The following is a 22586-nucleotide window of genomic DNA, read 5'->3' on the forward strand; positions in this document are numbered from 1 at the left end:
GAGAGAGGATGGGGCTTGGAACTGGCAAAGCCTGTCCCACCACACGAACCAGAACCACCTCTGTCCCTTGGGTAGATGAAGACGTCTAAGAAGTTGCCCCTGAGGTCTTTGGAAACTGTCCAGTCCCCTGGGTGCAAGGCATCCCTCAGAAAAGAAGCAGTCTCCATGCAGAAGAAGGAAAAAAATAGCTGCTGAAAAAGAATAAGTGTTTGAGCATGTGCAGACTGAAGGTCCCTTTGGGGACTGTCTTGCTTTCTGTCTGTGGACTAGAATTTGATATGAGGAAGAATGCATGTAGCTGTTGCTTATTGCACTTGTGAGCCACGGTAACTATGTAAGACTGATTGTAATTTTATGATTTTTTTCCCTTTCTGGACCATGCTGAGAATCTCCAATGTATCTTCAGAAAGTTGCAGAAAATTTAAATCTAAAGGTACAAAGTAGTGATGTATGGCTCAGATCAGAAGGTGACAGTACCATGACTTGAACCTTACCAGATGTACACAATCATGCAGTCATAAAGTAAAATGATGTCCTGACATATGTCACAAGGAGTCCGATGAAAAGAGGCAAGATTAGGTCCATGTAATTCATTGATGGTGATGAACTATATAAAAAAAAAAAAAACAGTTGTAAAAATCTGGCGTAGGTGAATCTGTTAAACTGATGAGAATGTTGTAGTAACATACTGAATGATATAATGCTGAAGCAATGGACACAAGCATAAGGTACATGGTATGATTTATTGAAGTACTGTGTTACACTAACACATTTTCACACTTCCATAACAAGTACATCAATTTTCACATTCACAATCACTTTATTTCACATCCTCTAACACACTCAATCTCTCTCTGTCACACCCACCCACCCACACACACATCCACACACACTACCAAGAGTCATGATCACATCAACATCTGATGATTCTGAGACAGTTCGTTGCACGCTTCCACAAGCTTTTTCTTCTGCTCTCCCTCCACTTTCATGTGCTTCACCAAGAACATTCTCAAGCCGTCTGCCAGGTTTCTGAACTTCTGCAACTGTGCAATGGCTCTGAAAATCTCTTTGATGTCAGTCATGGACATGGCGCTAAGCAAGGTGGTGAAGGCATGTTTCAGGAACTTCACCAAGGCTTTGTTCAGCACTCCAAACTCTAGCACCTGCACACACAAGATTAGAGTACAATACAATACCATGCAATATTACCCTATTCATTCCTCACAGGAGAAATTTCAGTGTTGGCTCAGGCATACATCAAGAATTACATACACACAACAATGGGAACATACAGGCATAAAAACATGTTTAATCTGGAATGCGCATCAGACAACAATAACTTGTATCATTTACCTTCAGACAGATAAACAGTCTGAGAAACAGGTTCTGATAAACGAGAAGAAAAAGGCTGAAAATTATTGTGGGCCTCATAGGAAACAAAAGTAACACACAAGCTGATACACTTGCGTTTAGACACATTTTCAGCAACTGGCGATGAAGTTTATACATGTATACCAGAGCACAGAGAACTGTTACAGGCATCACAATATAGAAACAGTCTGCTGTGCTCTAAACCAACAACAGTTCAAGAAACTTATGGCTATCTACTGGTACACATGTGCATATGAAAATAAGAATGTCCAGAAGTCCCCACTGCATAACGAGTCTATTTCTATTTTTTAATATATTCAACTGCTGTCTTTTATGTTGAAAGGGTAGCTGGACAGCTAAGCTATATGATCATTAGTGTGTGTGTGTGTGTGTGTGTGTGTGTGAGTGTGTTTGTGTGTGGGTGCGGGTGTGTGGGGGTGTGAGCATGCCTGCATGTGTGTGCTGATGCTTGAACATGCAGGAGTACAGTTTTACACCCTGTTCAACTACATTTCTCTGTGACAGAAAGGTTCATATAAATACACATATACAGATGCAAATGCTGTGTACCTTGAGAACAGACAGGGACAGAGCCTTGGATGCCAGCAGGTGTGCCAGCATTGCAGCTAGGTTCTTCCGGCTGGACGGCGTCAGCTCCTCCATAGTTTTAAACATGTCCCACATGTGGAACTGAATGGCTATCTGTAAACACACATGCCCACATACGTACACACATACAATAACATGCTTCAGATCGTACAGACAAGCCGTGGAAAAACTAAAGTGAGTTACAGAACAGCAAAGAGCATAGAAATGAAGGAATTGACTGTTACTGCCAGTTCAGTTCAGTTGCTCAAGGAAGCACCAGTGCATTTGGACAAATTCATATAAGCTACACAACATCTGCTATGCAGATGCCTGACCAGCATCGGTAACCCAATGCACTTAGGCCTGGAGAATTACTGCCAGTAGCAAAAATGTCTGTAGCTTACTCTGTTACATGCTGGTGGTTATTGACAAAAAGTCTTGATCATTCAAAATTCAAGTGCTATTGAATAAATGAAATCTCTCATTGCTTGTATCAATGGTTCTTCTACCATTTGATGTCCAGGGTCAAAATACTGACGATTATCAGTATTTGGCAGTGAGCGCTGGTTTGGAAAAAAACAAAAAACAAAACAACAACAAAAAAAAACCAAACAAAGAGAGAGAGAAAACCGTGGGAGTAATCGGATAGGTGGGTTCATCAGGGGGCAGTGGGGAAGCTGACTGACACCTGAACGAATGTGTCAAGGGTTGGATCACTGACAGTCTCCTGGGGCAAGATGTTTGAGTCACGTTCTGTCAGTGGTTCCTTGAAACTGCAGTGATTATCTTCACTGGTTTACTTCCTGTGATATATAAAATATCTTTTGAGTGTGATGCTGCAAAATGAAAGGACAGAAAGAGGCACTTAAAAAGACTTATGCAGTTGTAATTTGTTCCATCCATATCACAACTGACCATCCCAGTACTCCCCATTTACTTTTATCTCTGACAATTTTCCTCCACTCCTTATCCATGATATTTTCTTATAAACAAAAACATGAACATAGAAAAGGGGAAAAAAACAGATTCCCCAACAAAATTAAACTAATAACAATTTACCAATCACATCAACAGTTTCTTTAAGTTAGCTCCAAATAAAAACAAACTAGAACCATGCATCCAAAGGTAAAACAGTCATAGAAGGAATACTGTTTCACATGTCACGTCACACACAGTGGTGATTGTAGCCATCTAGTTAGAGTGTTGATTTTCAAATTGAAATTCATAATAAAAAATGAATATCAATAAATAAAAAGGAAAAAGAGGACAGGGCGAGTTATACTGTGAGTTTGGGGAGTCAAAGATGAACATTTGAAATAATTATAAGTACAATTAAAGCAAATTACTTAATGGAATTTGTAAGAAAAAAAAAAGAGGGAAGTCGTTAATAATTTAACAAGAGAAACAACCGATAACAAATTTTTAAAAGTCAGAACCATAAAATTTCCCGGATGACTGCAGATGACACTCTGTCATACAAGTGAGGTCTTATTTACTGACAGTCCAAAAACACTATGAAATCAGCACAGCACTACCATGAAGCTCACGATCCTGAAACACACCTGGGGTACCATTCAGAGACTGGCCCAAGACAGACCTGAGTGGTGCTTATTTGTTGCCACCCAACATGTAACTGTGGTTGGGTTACAATGCTAGTCAGCCATCCAGATGTGGTGTAGCGTATATGGATTTGTCCAAATGCAGTGATACTTCTTTGAGTGAATGGACTGAAATGAACTGAGTCAATCGTTCAGGAAAAAACGTTCTTCAGTCAATTTACATAAAACAGTTAATAAAACATGTTAAATGTGTCAACCAACTCGAAGACCATAGTTTCTGTGTGTGTGTGTGTGTGTGTGTGTGTGTGTGTGTGTGTGTCTGCATGCATGCGTGTGTGCGTGCATGTGTGTGTGTGAGAGGGCATAAGGGGGCAGTTACCATAAAGCGCCTCTCATGCACAGCCAGTTTCTGCAGGAAGAAGCTGTAGTAGGGGTTGTAGGAGGACTCCTGCCGGCAGCACAGCACCGCCACCACCACCATCTCCTGCTGCTGCTTCCCCTTCAGCCCCAGCTGTAGAACTTTCTGGAAGGCGTCCTCATAGTCCTGGCACATGCAATGCAAAAAGTCACAGTGTCAGTAGTGTAGTGTCCGTATCTATGTTGAAGTAATTCCCCTTGAAAAATGTATTCTTCAAGTATAAAAAAAAACAAAAACAATTATGGAACTTTCTGGCATGATCCTCATAGTCCTGGCACATACACAAAGTCGCAGTGTCTGTGTCTATGCTGAAATAATTCCCCTTGTCAAAGATAATAATGATAATAATAATGATAATAACAATAAAAGCTCAGGGCTTGTAAGAAAAAGTTACGAATTAAATGAACCACTCATAACCACTCTCTCTTTCTCTCCTGCCCCTGACACCACTTCTCTCATTCCTCAAACACGCAAATTTAATTGACAGTTGAGAGTTACAAAAAAAAAAAAAAAAAAAAAAAAAAGAAGAAAAAAAAAAGGAAGAAGAAAGAGCTGAACTTTTTGGAAAAAGAAGGCATCCTCATAGTCTTGCTCAAACACAATGTCACAATTCATACTGTTGTAATTCCCCTTGTAAAATTTGTTCTTGAAGTATAAAAAAACAATTACAGAACTTTCTGGAAGGCGTCCTCATTGTCCTGTTGATACACAAAGTCACAGTGTGAGTGTTTATACCATAGGAATTTCCTTTGTAAATTTCATTCTTATACATAAAAAAAGAAGAAAATTACAGAACTTTCTGGAAGGTGTCCTGCTTGCACACAAAGTCACAATGCCAGAGTTTATGCTGCAGACACTTGTAAAATTTTGTTCTCCCAGTAAACCGCCCCCCCTCCCAAAAAAAAAACAACAACAACAACAACACAACAATAACAAACACACACACACACACACAAAGCGATGGAAGGAAATCTTAAAATGAGAAAATGATACGTACATGTCTACGACTGTTTCACTATATCAAATGTCTTTGTATAATTTAGCAAGTATGGCAACATGATTTTTCTTTGAGGGGTGGGAGTGTGGGGGGATGGGAGGGGAGGAGTGAATAAATCAAAGCAAAATGAAAAACAAACACTCAAAACACACAAACAATACACACTTGTCTCTACCTTTACACATATACACATAAGTAAAAAGGAAATTTTCTATCTAAAATTACGTTTAAATAACATACTTACTGTGACCCAACACGTGCAGACTCCGGCAGGGGTCTGACATTCCTGTGCTGTGCAAACTACTATCCGCCTATGCAGAGAAAACGAAAGCAACTACGGCCGATAACCTCCCAGAAGTAGGTAACCTCCCCTTTGTCCCGCTAGCTAGCGCCCTCTTTTTCCAACAGCCATCATGACTCCTGTTCCTGTGCTCTTCATACGGCTAAGTTTTTTTTCGTATTTTCTGCCTGTCTGTCGATTCTCTGGCGTTCTTGCTTTTTGTCAAATTATGTCTCCAACCAGGTCACATAATTATGTAGCTCGATTGGGCAATCGTGCTAAAACTCAAGCTTAACAATCTCCCCCCTTTCCTCCCTGCTGCCCCTTCCAGTCCACAGTGACCTTGCTGATGACAAATCTTACCTCGCTTGACATCAGAATGTAAAAAATGGACCGTCGGACGTCTGAATTGATTCTCAGCTTTTTGGCCAGATGCACCAGTTTCTCACTGACTGCACCAACCACGGAAGTCCCCAAACCTTTTGTCGTTGCTGAGAAATGAAACAAGAAAATGTGACAATTTGTATGATATCAGACTTGAAGCCACGTTCCAAATATGTATGCTTTGATTAAAAGAGCACTTTGCTTTAAAAAAAATCATAGCAAGCTTGAGCCCCCCCAAAACTGAAAATATATATATCCTTTATTTAGAGAAAACAACAGCTTCAGAATGGAAGATGATGGAACACAGATATTTACAGCGATATATAATACAGGTTAGAACCATGGATTATGGTTTTGATTGATTACATCATAAATTTTGTATAAAGAAGAAATGACTCCTATAAAACTTTTGATAATATCTCACATTATGTCTGCCACACTGAACAAGACTTTTCATTGTATCTCCTGATATTACAACTTACCATATTATCGTCATACACATAAAATTTTACAAGTCCTGAGTGTACGAGTGTGCATGCGTGTGTAACTTAAACCTGACTGAATGACACAGGAAACGAATGATGAGCACCAAATGGCAGCTGTCAGTCAGCTCTACCCAGGCAGGCAGCCTGGTGTGCAAATGACCCAGTGTTTGTAAAGTGCTTAGAGCTTGGTCTCCGACCGAAGATAGGCAGAGATACCAACCCGTCAAGTGTTTGTAGAAACAATCAGGAAATTTGCTAGGAACATTTTGAATTTGCTAGGAACACTTGGACTCCAAGCCTTGTTCCTTCCTTGCACTCCATAGCTTAATCCACTGCTCACAGACGCTGTTTGATGCAACTTGATTCTCAGTTCCAGCAGATGATTAAGGTGATTGGTCCACTCAATGTGGTTTCAATGTAAACACGCATGCGGTTAGCTGAGCATCATCACATGAGACCAAGGTTAGTAGTGACTGCCCTAGCCTCATGATTGATAGGTCTGGAGTGTCTGGGTAATGTTACCACAGAAAAGCATGATTATGACCATGCTAAATAGTTGACCGAGAAGGGAGGAGGGGGAACAGCACTGGGGCCCCTGAGGGCCGTCTCCGTGTGGGGACCCGGGTAACGGCGGGGGGCGGCCTCCCCTTGTGAGTCCGCACCCAGCCGCGAGTTCCCACCACCAAGAGAGGATGTGCTACTCCCCCCTCCACCTGCCTCGCGCTGGGACACCTCGGGAGGCGACGCTCGTATCCCTTTCCCCCTGGTCCCCTTCATGACCGTTTTATCGGGACGAGCGTCCCCTCCGCGATCTGCGTCTGCAGACGCATCGCCACGGTCCCTATCAGGAGAAATCATGAGCTCCGGGCCTGGGAGAGTCTCTTGCCGAGTATCTCTCCCAGCATCATGATCCCTGCCTTCGTAGGATGGCATACAAGGCATGGTACCGCGCGTAAGCACCCAACGAACAATTCGATCCCCAACAGAGAAAGGAAAGACAGGATCGACTCAGAGGTAGAAAAATACAAAGGAATTGAGGGAGCCGAGTCGAAACGAGTACACAGAATGTAAGAACAATATACAGGCAAGCCGCATACAACAAAATAAGGCCAAATGAAAACGCTTAATAGCCAAAAAAAGCGTTAGACGAGACAGAGCGAAAACCTGACAAGATGGCGTGGAGAGCCTTGGCCAAAGGAATGATTCAGCGCTTATAGCTGTTAGAGGCGTTTGATTGGCTAAGAGCGGGCCAGACTAAGAGGGGCGTCTTTTCACTGTTAGCCGCGCGAAATTTGGCCAAACAGAGCAAACCATAGGCCTAGTTTGCATCAGTTTGACATGGTACAGTATATGACACCAAAAAGCATGATTATGACCATGCTAAATAGTCGAAAATGAATGTCGTAACAATTATGACGTTGGCGTAATGTCGGAACAAACTGCGATCGAGCTTAACAAAGTACGGCAAAATTGTAACTGTTAGCATTTCTGGATAGGTGCTATATAAGTACACATAACATTCATTCATTCATTCACTTTGACCTGGTACCTCACCTTTGCTGTTGGAGGTATCAGCCTCCAGACGCCCCTCCCAGGCTGACCCCACGATCCACCAGCGCCCTTTGTCCTCTGCCTGCAGCAGGTCTCTCAGCCCTATGTTCAGCTGGTTGTCTGCCAGACTGCCACCTGTTGCAACACAACCCACACTTGTTTCAGTTGTTCCTACATGTGTGCACGTGCCCACGTGTGTGTTTTATGGTGTGTGTGTGTGTGTGTGTGTGTGTGTGCGTGTGTGTGTTTGACTGAGTTTGTGAATGCATGTGTGTGTGTGCGTGCATGTGAGTGAGTGAGTGAATGTGTGTGCGTGCGTGCGTGTGTGTCTGTGTGTGCGTGTGAGACTGAGTTAGTGAATGCATGTGTGTGTGCATATATGTGAGTGAGTGAGTGAATGAGAGAGAGAGAGAGAGAGAGAGAGAGAGAGAGAGAGAGAGAGAGAGAGAGAGAGAGAGAGAGAGAGAGAGTGAGTGTGTGTGTGTGTTTGCGCGCGTGTGTGTGTGCGCGCACTTTGTATCTGACTGAAATGTTATTGTAAAGTACTTGGAGGGTTTGAAAGCGCTATATAAAAGTACAATTATGGTCAAAACTTGGAGACAGGTTTAAGACAGACTCGGATTCGGAATTAGCATTACTGGTAAAACAATGCAAGGTCAGGAATAAAAAGTAGCCCCTATGCATCTGTATAACAAAAATCACAAGCAGTGTAATGTTTTGATCATCATCTGTGAGTATTGCTTATAAACAGTCACAGAAATCATATGAAACAAGCATATTTTCTATTTTCTTTCTTCATTGGAATACTTTAAATAAATTACTTATTAATGAATTCATTTGATCATTTACTGGTGTCCTTACTCATCAAAAGAAAAAAAAGAAAAAAGATGAATCCTGAAGTTCATCCAGTCAAAAACAACAACAAAACAACAGCAACCAGAACACAGGATGATCAACTGACGGCTTCCCACAAACTCCTCCTCCCCTCACATAAAAACAACAACCCCCGCCCCCCTCCCAAAAAAAAGAACCCTTCAAAAGAAACAATTACAACCTACTTTTTATTAAAGTACAGTATGCATTGCTCTTTTCTGTGTGTGTGTGTGTGTGTGCGCACGTGTGTGTATGTGTGTATTTGTGTCTGTTTGTGATTACTTGATGCATGCATGCCCTTGCATGTGTGCGTGTGTACACGCATGTGCTTGCCTTTGTGCACGCATGGCATGTGTGCCTGTGCCCTCACCCCTGATAAATTTCCCAGCCAGCTGTCGCAGGCGGTCGGTTCTCTCCAGGTCGGTGCCGGGCACACGACGCACGTTGTTGTTGCGCACGGCAACCAGCACCTCCAGCATGAAGCGGGCGCGGGAGGGCATGGTCACCCCAGACTCCTCCAGCTCCCGCGCCTTCTGCTGTATGCAGCTGATCTGGTTGCCCAGCGCCTCGGGGTCGTCGCGTCTCAGGTAGAACCCAGCGGCTGAAAGCGACATGCACAGTGCATGAGAAATAGCATTGTAATGTGTTGTATTACTCTTCTATTGTCATAACAGATTTCTCTCTGTAAAAAAAAAAAAAAAAAAGCTGCTCTCCCTCAGGCAGACTGTATTGTTACAGTGAAAGCACCACCCATTTTTTTGTTGTCTGTTTGCAGGTGCATTTGTTTTCCTACCAAAGTGAATTTTACCACAGACGTTTTTCCATGGACAACACTTGTTTCCCTGGGTTCTTGTATGTGTGCTAAGTGCATGCCATACAGGGGACCTCAGTTTATTGTCTCATCTGAATGACTAGCAGCCAGACCACTACTAAAGGCTTATTTCAGGGAGGAGAAAGTACTGACAAGTGTTGGATTCGATCCCACATGCCGATTCTCTTGCTTCCTAGGTGGGCTTACCACTGAGCCACCGCTCCACATACAGTGTGAATCAAATCAAACCATGTAGCTTAGAGCTCAGCTAACTGAGAATGGGCCGTTTCAGGGCTGAACACCTGTCAGTTCATTCCAGTAGTATGAATCTTACCCCTCCACCCTCACTCTCCCCCCCCCCCTCCCCCCCAAAAAAAATTACATCTTACACATTTATCTGGTATGATGAATCTTACTGAAAGAAATCAATAAACACTGTGAAATTTCGTGCACCTAGCACAGATGTGCATGAAGGTAAGGGCATTCTTTTCTCATACACTGCAAAACACACATAAACATGTATACAAGCAAGCACACACACACCGCACATAAACACATGCTCACCTACTTAAACAAACACACACACACACACAAGCATATATAATCATGCATATTAACTGACGTTTTATTTTGCACAAAAAACAAGCTACCTGACTCACATTTCAGAATAAGGAGAAGCAGCTCAATGTCCTTTTCTGTGAAGCACTCCACTAACTGGGACACAACTTCAAACAGCAAGGTATGGTGTGCTATCTGGCAGACACAACATATTCACCAACTGATTTTAAATGATAGAAAACAAACATAATGACATGAAAATGATAACATAATCATGTATCATCATACATTATAAAACATAATCATGTATCATCATTCATTATAAGTATAATATCATTTATACAATAACAAACATATCACATAACATGATGAATAAAAATAATATCACATGTACTTATACATACACCTAATACATGTGACCACAGAACATACCATAACACTACTTACTGTACAATATAACCATCACAATAAGCCATGGCAATACCTTCTGACTCGGATGTATCATGAATTTGAACTGAAAATCACACAGCCTAGCAAAGTTCTAGAAAAGCTTTCTCCATCCATTTATTATTGACGAGTATTAAAGACGTATCTTCCTGGTGTTCTGTTTCTAGATAGAAAACTAAAGAGTGCAGGATCCTAAAACAAAATGAGATGTACTTTGGCCGAAAATCCTTCACTGTCGAATTACCTCATTTGGCAAGAAAGAAGTGTACTTAAAAAAACAACATAAAAAAAAAAAAAAAAAAAAATCTGTGCTCTCAAAGCAGTGGTATACAGGACACAGTCCTTGTGATAAACAGAAAGAACTTCAGAAAGTCCTCCCCATAAAGGCAGCACATTCCAAGGGTAGCAAATGCAACTGTCTAAGAAGAGGCATGACTTTCTTTTAATAATAACTCTCAACTTATAGCAAGATGTTATACAAGCACAAAGACAATGCATCTTGTCTGAAACTAAAAAGGCATCAATTAAAGCACAAACATGTGCTTGTGTATGCAAATATTCCATTCTAGTTTCAATGAGGCGTCAAGCATGCGGACTGATCCATGTGCGCATCAGTGCCATCCGGAAATATCTGTCCATTGACGCAACATCTAGACTTGTTGTTTCTCTCATTCTCTCTCGCCTTGACTACTGTAACTCTCTATTGTCTGGTTTGCCTGCTTCATCCATTCAGTCCCTTCAGCATGTACAAAACTCTGCTGCCCGACTCATCCTCAGAAAGAAAAGATCTGAGTCACATCACTCCTCTTTTGCAACATCACCACTGGCTCCCTGTCTCACACTTAACAAAGTACAAGATCAGCACTCTATGTTACAGATGTATTCACAAAACTGCCCCTTCCTATCTCTGTGGCTGCCTTCACCTCTACACTCCATCTCGCTCACTACGATCGGCTTCGGATCCACTCTGTTTACGCATACCCAGATTCAAACACTCGACTATTGGCCGCCGTTCTTTCTCTGTCTCTGGACCTTGCAATTGGAATGAACTTCCTCTTTCACTTCGTCAAGTCTCCACACTCAGCTCTTTCAAGTCTGGCCTTAAAACCCACCTCTTCCCAAAATAGCCTCCCTTGCCTGCTTCTTCCTTGTCTTTGGTTTCTACAGTTTTAGAGTTATGCAATCGTGTGAATGACTGGTGTGAAAGCGCTTTGATTTGTCTCTGCACAAGATTCAGCGCTATATAAATACCATTATTATTATTATTATTATTTATGTCTGACACACATCTGCATTGAAAATTTAAAACATTCACACGCAAACACACGCACAGAGGGAGAAACAAAAAGTGCAGTGAACCTTGAAGTTGTAGAGATAACACAACAACAGCACTACATTGTCCATGGTATGCTCTCCTCCGTACTGCTCTTCATGACGGAGCTCCTCATACTTTTTGACCACGTGCTGCAAAAAGTATGCTCCTGAAAAAATAGTACAACATGCTTTAAAACATATTTTTTCTTATTGAAGTACAAAATTCATTCCTGCTCTTTTGCCTTAACCCCTAGGCTGCCTGCATGACGAGATAACTCGTCATGGCAAGCATGTATGCTTCGCTGCCTGCATGACGAGATAACTCGTCATCGAAATATTCTGACTTTTCCCTGCTTTGCATTCAGTTCGTTGACAAAAATGCTGGTAGCTTTAGCTTGGGGAATCTTTCTGGATTCTATTCATAGCTAGAAACACCAGCTGCGTCATAAGGCAGTCCTTTATTTGAACGTTTTGGTTGGGTTACTGGCCGCAGTCTTTGCCTGGCTCCTCTCCTCGCTCGCTCAACAAAATGTCGGACTGACTCCGTGCTCAAGACATGCGCTCGTGGCGAACTAAATCAACCAAGATTACTTTCTTTAGCTAATGCTCAGAAAGAATTGGAGCATAAATTCGAAGGAGAAGACAGTGGTGAACATTTATAGGACGATTTGATAGAAAATAAAGGGAGCAATCAAGAGAGTGGCCAAGATACAACTATCAGTGAGTGATGCAGGCTGTTCAACTCTAGCAGACGAATTTTTAGCAGGGCACCGTATGAGCTATTTTCTTGGCACTCAGCCAACGCGGTCTGATGAAGTGACGGTGTGAGAGGGGTGAAGAGGAGGGGGGTGGAGACTGAGGGGGCGTGGCCTCACATCCATATTATCACTTGCAGAAGTCACAATGCATCTATTTCTTTTTCAGTTTTTTTATATTGTGGTTGTTCTAGTATGATTTTGTGTGTGCAGATATCCATTTGTCCAGAAAATGATATTTTTGTGCAAATTACCAGACTAATGTTTGTAATGAACAAGTTGAAAATGTGACAAAAAACAAAACACTGATTTCAAAACAACAGCATGTCACATAAAATGCATAAAATGGGAAAACATCATGTGTTTTGTATTCTTTATTCATTTCCCTTTCAGAAAATATATACTTTTATGGGTCTTTCTCCAATAACAAAGAGCACAGAATTTTTTGAAAATTTATACCCGTTTTTTGTGAAAAAACCCTGGCAAATAGATTTCACTTAAATCTTATTTTCCTGGCAGCGAAAGGGCTAATGTGTGTGTGTGTGTGTGTGTGTGTGTGTGTGTGTGTGTGTGTGTGTGTGTGTGTGCTTGTAATTAAAGCATTTGTTTTTGTTGTAATCTCCCCCGTCCACCCCCAACAATTCTCAAGTAGATGTACTTTTTAAAATACACAATCATATAACATGGCAACTCAACAGAGATACTTGAATACTCTTCATGCCATCAGTCATCACTTCTCAACATCCATCCCTTAGGAGGCGCCAATGCTTAGTAAGTACTGTGTTGGACTTCCGATCCAGTGTTTACCAGTGATCAGGGTTCTAGGCCCCTATTCTGTACGGTTTTGTGTCTTTGGGAAAGGCACTTTACTCTGATTTATCTCACTCCATTCAGGTGTTAATGGGTAACTGACTTTGGTTGGGAGGGTCAAAATGTTGGAAGGATTGGGCTGGGCCCCGCCTTCTTACGCCAAGCTTTGGAAGCAGTGGTTGTGAACTCACTATCCTGATTGCTGTAATAGGCTATGGGACCTTTAATTCTTTTTCAACGTGGATCTAAAAATCTCACACACAGATGGTCGTAAAAGAATACGGAACCTTCAAACCTTTTCCAACGTGGATCTCAGATTCTCACAAACTGATGGCCGCACATGGGCATGGGACCTTTAATCCTTTTTTCAATGTACAGATCACAGATTCTGCCAAGGTTTTCCACTGGCCCACTTCACTTACCCACTTCCGAGCCCACGTTGCCATGGAGGATGGCCACCAGCATGGTCATTTCTGCCAGCAGTCGTTCCGGGGTGAGGACAGGGGACACCACAGCCTCCTTGATCAAGGCGAACAAGGACTGGTTGACGGAGGCCCGGCTGTGCTGCATGTACAGGGATTCCACTGTGTTGGCGATGCCCTGCATGTTGGACTCGCTTGCTCTGCACCACACAGTTTGGATTCCGAATCGTAGTCAAGATGATGCATATTATTGATTATGTATTACGTTACGAGTGCACAAGAAAGTATAAAACAAAGAATTTTAGAAAAAAGGGTGGGTGGGTGAAAACAATGGGGGCAGAAGAGAGAGGCAGACAGAAAGTAGGGGATGATAAGAAACAGAGAGAGGGAGAGGCAGAAAGATTAAGAGACAGAGAGAGGGGGGGGGGGTAAGTAGAAAGAACAAAACAGAGAGAGCTAAAGAAAAAAAGAGAGAGAAAAAAAGACAGAGACAGCCAGAGAAAGAGAAGAGAGAGAGAGAGAGAGAGAGAGAGAGAGAGAGAGAGAGAGAGAGAGAGAGAGAGAAAGAGAGACAGAAACAGACAAAGAGAGAGAGAGAGCAAGGGATAGAAACAAACAAAAAAAAAAAAAAAAAGAATAAAATGTGTCACAACCTTCCTGTAGTTTAGGTATGACTGATGAGGCTGACCATGAAGACTTTGGTTTCAATAACTCAACATGGCCGAAATCGACATTCTATCCTGGCTTTAACCAGTTCTGAGAGATAAAAACAGTTGCAACAGTGTATAATATGAGCATCATTCTCATGGAAGCCTCCACAAACAGATGCATCACAGTGTGGTTTCAGTCTTGCTGAATAATCCTCAATACTGGATGGGAGTTTTCTAATAATGAAAATTGAGTTTTCTCCTCCCTGTACTCTACGCTTCCTGTCATAATGATATCCCAGCATTAACCAGGCCCGAGAGATACAGACACTTGCAGTGTTGGTAGGGTAATTAGAGCAACACACCCAAAGACGCATCCGTGAAGTGAATGACACTCGACTGTGTGGTCCCAGTCTCTCCATTTAAGCCCACAGCACACTCAACTGTGGGTAGGAGCCGGCCACGGGCCGAAAAACCCACCTCCACTAGGATTCGAACTCGCGTCCTCCCAGCCATCAGTCCGCGACGCTAACCACTTCACCACTTGGTCCCTAACATTTTTTTAATTATATTTTTTTGCTAAAAAGAAAAAAGAAAATCAACAAATGTTGTCTTCTGAGCAAAACCTTCATCTCACCTGTTCAGCAAACCTTTTAACTGTTTTTTCAAGCGATCCACTTCAGCTTCCTGTCCGCTGGCTGCCAACAATGCTGCTCTCTTAGCAGGAGGGATGTATGTTCCACCTTGCTCTGCCAAGCATTCAAGTTCATGTTAAGCACTAGTAAAAAAAAAAAAAAAAAAAAAAAAAGAAAAAAAAAAAAAAGCCCACCCAATACTAATAATCAGATTTAATATGCATGTGTACAACCCCTTAAACACTATAGCACACAAAAGCAAGGGGGAAAAAAAGGAAGATGATAATTATACTATGAATAATTTTGATGAAGATGAAAAAAAAAAAAAAAAAAATCAGGTGAATAGAAAACAACTTGCCTTCTTAAAAAAAAAAAAAAAAAAAAAAAGGAGTAAAGTTCAAACATATGTTAAGTTGCAAATTTCATCTTTCAAAAAAGAAAGAACAGATGAAGATGAAGATGAAGAAAAATGTGAGAAAGAAAGACAAACAACCAGAGCTCATACCTTTCTTGGTAACCAGATTTCCCTTGCTGTCTACAAGTCGTCCGTAAATATCCTCTCTCACATTCTCTGTGTCATCACCTTCCCCTTCATCCACCTCCTCATCATCTGTCATCTCCTGATCATCATCATCTTCTCTTTCCTGCTCGGCACCATCACTTTCATCCTCCTCTGCTCCCTCCTCCTCATCATCAGTCATCGCCTCCTCCTCCACACTCCCTTCATCATCATCATCATCATCATCGTCAGAATCCACTTCTTCATCGTCCATGTCCATTTCTTCATCGCCATCTTTTTCATTCTCTTCCTCAAAATCATCACTTTCTAAGTTCTCATCACTGTCTCGGGATTGGTCAGAGTCCTCTTCGTCCAGTTGAAAATGAACCCTTTTTGATGTCTTCTTTTTCTTTTGGGGACTCTCTGTCAACAACATTGATTCATCCGTCAGCATTCTGAAACAATGCTTCATAAACTACTCATGCAGCTTGTGTGGTTGATGTTTTTTTCTCTTCTTTTTTTCAGATTAGCAATGGAAATGAACTTTATTAGACATTTGTTGACATGCTGAAGATAAACAGAGAGATGAAAAAAACAAACAAACCAATATTATATACTTTGGTATGTGCCACAGACTGACTGAGGTGGGAACAACACTACCATTTATTTGTAATATTAGCAAAATGACAACAAGATCTATCTGCAGATCTGATTCTTTTTGAGATGGGAAAATAGAATGTTGGTGGTAGCTGGTGGTGGGGGTGCATTTGGTATTTTTTCAGTTATGAGGACAAAGATACTGAGGAATGAAACAGTTTTTTGCCCTCATTTGTTTCATTTTCTACTCATGTACTGTATAAACTACATTATCATGAATTAATTTCATAATATACATATGTATTAACAATATGCAAACAAAGAAACACCATCTCCTCACTGCTGAAACTGATGATTATTTTCTTCCATGTATGTACTTCTGTGAGCATGTAGGCATACATTTTGGTATGTACTTCAATGTGTAATGGAGTGAGCAAGCAAGTGAGTGAGAGAGAGAGAGAGAGAGAGAGAGAGAGAATGTGTGTGTGTGTGTGACACATGACATATATTTAAATGTGTGTGGGAATGTGCAGGTGAGTGTGTACTATTCAGTGTACAAACAGTGTGTGTATAGCATTAGCATGAATATGATGATCAAAAACATCTGCATTCACATGAACGTGGATGCATGCTTTGGACACATAATACATACCTGTATTATACAGGTGTAAGAATGTGTGTGCACATCATCAACACAAGACAACTGCCCCCCACCCCTCACCCCACCCGCCCCATGCCCCCCGACTTACCCGGTTCTACATCACTGCTCTCTTTCTTCAAGCTCTTCTCTTTTATGTTCTTGACAGGCTTTGATGCTGTCAACATCGCTCTTTCTTCTGGCAAGCTGTACAGCTTCTTAGAATCCACAACATCCAGCAAAACTTGTCATGTCAAGGAACTTTCCTGCATTTGTTGCTTAACCACTCCCTCAAAAGTACAGAGCAACATCTACTAAAAAGAAGTAACGTTTTTAAACATTATATATACAAGGACATGAAAAAAAAAAGCAAAAAAAAAAAAAAAAAAAAAAAAGCTGTGGTTGACTGTATAATTTGTTGGAACTTGGATGGGAAACAAAGTGTGTGGCACACATGCCTGACATGTGTGGGAAAACATTCTCTCCCATGGGAAATGCACACAGACTCAGACATACACACAAGCACACATATAACACTCACAAAGAAGAACAACAAAAACAAAACTAAAAAAACAAACCCACACACACACAAAATTAAAACCCCAAACAGGCAATCCATCAAATCACTACCAGTCAACACCAGTGACTAGCATGAAAATATTCATAAAAGGATACAATCCAGTCCATCATCCACAAAAGACTTTGGCAGACTGGCTCTCTTCTTCAGCTTTAGCTGCTTCTCCAACTGTGCCAGCTGTTTGCGTTCACGCGCCATCACAGCATCCTAGAAATATACAGCAGACAGTCACGTCAACATCAAACAAGCAATGCGTGAAACGGGTTTGCATCCTAGCATTGTACTGTAAACATCTACATATATGTATATATGCATCACATGACAAACAGATCCTAACTACATCCTAAAATCATAGATATGTGTGTGTGTGTGTGTGTGTGTGTGTGTGTGTGTCTGTGTGTGTGCATGCGCTTGCATGCATGTGTGTGTATGTGTGCAGGTGTGTGTGAGTGACTGTACACATGCATGCATGACTGCCATGTGCATGCAAGCATCTCTGAATGCAAACACACACACACACACACACATATATATATATATATATATATACACACAGGTAACAATCCAAATATTCAACTTTCAAGTAATTTAACTATACAAGTGATGCCTGTTGGTGCTGTCCTTCCACCAGTATCATTTACTTTTTATGTTTCTTTCAGATACACATCATACAGACCACTTCACCTCCTGTGGTTTTTTCTTTACTTCTGCAGCGACTGACTGTCCTTTGACTCGCCTCTTCTTGACCAATGCTTCTTTCTCTGGTCCACTTGTTTCCTCCACTTGTTCACTCCTATCCTTTACTGGCTTTAGACTACTATTTTTCTTTGGTCTGCTCTCTTCAGTACTCTCTGGTCTCTTCTTTGATGCAGTGTCTTTCAGATTTTTTCTAAGTTCTGTGGCATCCCTTTTCTGTACTGTATCCTCAAGAGCCTGAAATGAAAGAATGAAAGAGAAACAATATCATTTTAATCATACATCAGTAATCATAAGTCACATCTAAGTTAAGTTGTTTTTTTAAATATTTTTTTTATAAGTCACATCTAAGTTGTTTTTTAAAATAATTTTTTATCTATTTACTTTTTAAGCCTGTCGTGTCTCTTTATTCTGAGTGTCATTGTTAATGAAATGACCATTAAAGAATGATGCTGTCGCTCTGCTGGTGTAAGTGTTGTATGCGACCAGCCCTTCCCCCCACCCCCTCCTTCACCTTCGTTGAGGTGAGAATGGTTATCATCTTCCAACAATCTTGAGGTAGTTGCTGACCTTGAAACCAAGCATAACTAAAGGCGCTCGGTAAGTGATCTGGCAAGGTGTATGTGTGGGTGGGGGGTGGGAATGGGGGTAACACACAGAAACCGACTGAGCCAACATTGCAATATCTGTCTTGTGCACAATCCTTGATCTGGTCTTCAACTACCAATAGTTTATTCAATGAAGGCCATGGCCCCTCATAAAGGAGGCACATTTCAGTTCAGTTCAGTAGCTCAAGGAGGCGTCACTGCGTCTGGACAAATCCATATACGCTACATCACATCTGCCAAGCAGATGCCTGACCAGCAGCGTAACCCAACGTGCTTTGTTGGGCCTTGAGAAAAAAAAAAATGTAAGCAGATAGATAATGAAATAAAATACAATGCGAACAAAAAAAGCACGGTGAACAAACATCCCAAAGCAATACATTGATCAGAAAGAAAAGTTGCAAAAATTATAATCAAGAGAGTTAGTGAGAGAGAAAGAGAGAGGGAGGAACGGAGAGAAAGAGTGGGAGACAGAGACAGGGAGCTCTAGACAAAGAAACAGACTAATACAGAGATATCATGTCTTGTGACTAGACTAGACTGAAAATGATATGCTCCAAATTCAATGCAGTTTCTCAAGGAGGCATCATTGCATTTGGACAAATCCATTATATGCTACATCACATCTGCCAGGCAGATGCCTGACCAGATGTGTAACCCAATGCGCTTAGTCAGGCTTTGAGTGCATGCATATATATATTGTGTATCAGAGTGGATTTCTTCTACAGAATTTAGCCAACAACACTCTCTTTATCATGGGTTCTATTTCAAGCACCAAGTGCGTGCTGCACACGGGACCTCAGTTTAAGCACCAAGTGCGTGCTGTACATGGGACCTCAGCTTATCGTCTCATCTGAATGACTCAATACTCAGTTTGATTTTCCAGTCAAACTTGGGAGAAAGGGTGAGAGAGGGATTCAAACCCAGGCCCTAACAGACTCTCTGTATTGGCAGATGAGTGTTTTAACCATTCTGCTACCTTCGCTCAAGGTATGCTTTATCATGAATCTTTTCCGTATTCAACTTTTGTCTCTTTACATACCTCAGAAGATGGTTTCATCTTGGAAAACCTCTGCAAATACTTCTGATGCATGTTTTCCTTTTTCTTTTTTCTTTTTGCTTTCCGGTTTGCTTTCCTGGACAAACAACCCACTTTGTCCTGAAACAGAATACAAACAATATTCTAACAACACACAGCATTCACTGTAACTGTATTGGAAGAATACTAACAACAATGACGGAGACAGAATGATTATTTCATTTACATATACACAAAACATATAAATCACTCATATGAGTTTTACTCAGTTGATTGATATAACAACTGTGTCTAATAAAATAAAGCACTATCTTGACTAAATAACTGTTAATCAGCAGCATTCTGGAATTAATGGGAGGATAATGTTGAACTACCTTAAAATCATCTGGGTACTGGTATCTCAACAGTTAACCAATGTACAGCAGACATGTTGTATGGTTGTCAAAAGAATAGTTAAATATGAATTACAATTTTATATTCACATTGCAGATTTCTCAGTCATTCGCTGATATTGCAGACTCTCAGTTCTCAGTCAATGTCAAAGAAATGATCAACTGTGGACCAAGGTCACTAACTTATCAACTTACTCAAGTCACTGTTATCAGTGTCAATATTCTTTTGATTTTTTGCTGACATACTCATGATACTGTTCTCCATAGAAAAAATTTAAATTGCTAAAATTATTACCTTGCATGTCAGTCTCTCTCTCTGCAGTCAAAGTGTCACACACACACACACACACACACACACACACACACACACACAGACACACACACATTTGTATGCATCTCCGCCCTGATCACAGAAGAAGGCGACACAAGATGTCTGTGGCAGAATGTGAAGAGTAAGAGATGTGATGCAACTGGAGTGGCTCCACTGAAGAAAGCGGGTTTAACATACAGTGACCACTAAAAGAAGGCCAACATCTTAAACGAGCAGTTCTGTTCTCTCTTCGCTGAGGAGGACCTGACAGAGATCCTGGAGCTAGGCAAGAGCCCCTACCCAGACATGCCTAACATCAATGTCTCTGAAGAGGGCATGCTGAAACTGCTGAGGAATTCAAATCCTCAAAAGGCAGCTGGTCCAGATTACATTCGCTGTCGCCTCCTGGTTACAGTAGCTCGAGAACTGGCCCCTGCACCTGCCCACCTCTTCAGACTTTCCCTTGCCACAGGAAAAATACCTGAAGTCTGGCAATATTCTACAGTCCATCCAGCATACAAGAAAGGAGACCGGAGCTCCCCAGCAAACTACTGTCCCATCTCCTTGACATCTGTCTTTGGCAAACTGATGGAACATATTATTCAAAGTGCCATCACATCACACTTCGACAAGCACAAGATCATTTCCATGCCCAGCATGGATTTAGCAAAAGAAGATCCTGTGAATCACAATGATGCTCACAGTAGATGACCTGACCGCAGCGCGTGACGAGGGAGGACAAACGGATACCATCTTGCTGGACTTCTCAAAGGCCTTTAACAAGGTGCCTCACCACTGCCTCCTTCTCAAACTCTGTCACTACAAAATCCATGGACAAACACTTTGCTGGATTGAAGAGTTCCTCACCAACAGAATCCAGCAAGTGAATGTTGAAGGATGCCACCATCGGCCAAGTGACTTGCAGGGTTCCTCAGGGATCTGTCCTTGGCCTGACTCTGTTATTTACATCAAAACCATGGTCTGTCTGTTTGCCGATGACACCATCCTATACTGGCTGATCAGGTCCCAAACAGATACCAATGCCCTCCAAGAAGATTTGAACGAACTTGACCATTGGGAGAAGGCCTGGCAAATGTCATTCAATGCCGGCAAATGTCATGTCCTCTCAGTGACAAGCAAGAAAAAGCCCTTCCCTACCACCTGCTGTCTGTATAATGAGGAACTGCAGAATGTGGAGAAAGCCAAATACCTAGGTGTAGAGTTGACAAAGACCTTCACTGGGGAGCACAGGCCACAACAGCAACGGCAGACAAGACCAGCGCCTTCATGTATATAAACCTAAGAGGATGCCCCTACACTACCCAGACAACATGTTACAAGGGGCGTGTGAGGCCCATCTTAGAGTATGCTGCGCCAGTCTGGGACCCTCTGCAACAGTATCTCACAACCAACCTGCAGATGGTGCAATACAGATCAGCTTAGAGAATTATGCATGACTTCTGCCACACCATCAGTGCAACCGAGCTTGTCTCCAGGCTGAAACTCGAGCCCCTCAAACCGCGCCGCACTGCAACCATGGCCACCATGATGTACAAGATCATGGGTGGCTTGGTTGAGGCAGCACCCCAGGAAGGTACTCTAGTGCAGATAAATAGAACCATCCGAGGCCACCCAGAGAAACTACTGGTCCCCTACTCCCACACTGACTCCCACAGGCACTCCTTCCCTTCAGCTGTTCGCCTGTGGAACCAGACCATATCATCTCAGCCATTTCCCCTAAGTCTTTCAAGACGAGGACTGACGCCTGGCTGTGAGCCTCAGCCTCAGTATAGCTATGGTTGAACTAGGGGGCTTAACTGTCGAACAAAGACATCGGTCTCCTAAAGCGCACACCCCTATTGGGAATTGTTGCCCTGTTCAAGGATTACCACAGGATTACAGACAAGACAAGCACTCACACATGCATACCAAGAGCTCCTTCCCAGTCCAACCCACTAAAATAATCAAACATGATACTTGACAGTGAAAATGTTAACCTAAGTCAGTCACTTAAGACTGTAACTTTAGTTCGCATAAAGCTGACAGCAGGTTCGGTGGGTCTATCATTCTATGTTTTATAAAAGGTTATAAAATCATATGAATATTGGAGGCAACTGATCAAGGGAAAACTTATGAACTCCTCACCTTTCTGTGGTGCACGCCACTTTTATTTCTATTTTGGTGTGTTCGTTTCATGTTTCTGAGGTAACACAACAAAGTTGGATGCACAAAGTTTCACGTGTTTAAGTTATCGGTGAGACAACTCTCGCGGAATTAGAATGTCTATTTACATTGTTTTGTACAAAATAAGACATGCCAGCAATTACAT

General features: G+C 41.8%; 1 protein-coding gene across 1 annotated transcript; it reads right to left on the reverse strand.

Annotated features, from left to right (window-relative positions):
• Positions 1 to 822: 822 nt before the first annotated feature.
• On the reverse strand, positions 823 to 22527 carry LOC143279454 (nucleolar MIF4G domain-containing protein 1-like). The gene is made up of 16 exons (XM_076583496.1): positions 22403 to 22527; positions 19559 to 19675; positions 17900 to 18148; positions 17314 to 17422; positions 16751 to 16882; positions 15411 to 15827; positions 14908 to 15019; positions 13624 to 13823; positions 11682 to 11803; positions 9977 to 10070; positions 8877 to 9107; positions 7637 to 7768; positions 5577 to 5704; positions 3898 to 4062; positions 1942 to 2073; positions 823 to 1163 (listed from the first exon to the last, which is right to left on the reverse strand). The coding sequence occupies exons 1-16, from the start codon at positions 22451 to 22453 to the stop codon at positions 909 to 911; spliced, it is 2646 nt and encodes an 881-aa protein (XP_076439611.1). The 5' UTR covers positions 22454 to 22527; the 3' UTR covers positions 823 to 908.
• Between the last annotated feature and the right edge of the window lie 59 nt (positions 22528 to 22586).

The sequence above is a fragment of the Babylonia areolata genome, chromosome 2 (assembly GCF_041734735.1).
Source record: "Babylonia areolata isolate BAREFJ2019XMU chromosome 2, ASM4173473v1, whole genome shotgun sequence".
Taxonomy (NCBI): Eukaryota; Metazoa; Mollusca; class Gastropoda; order Neogastropoda; family Buccinidae; genus Babylonia; species Babylonia areolata.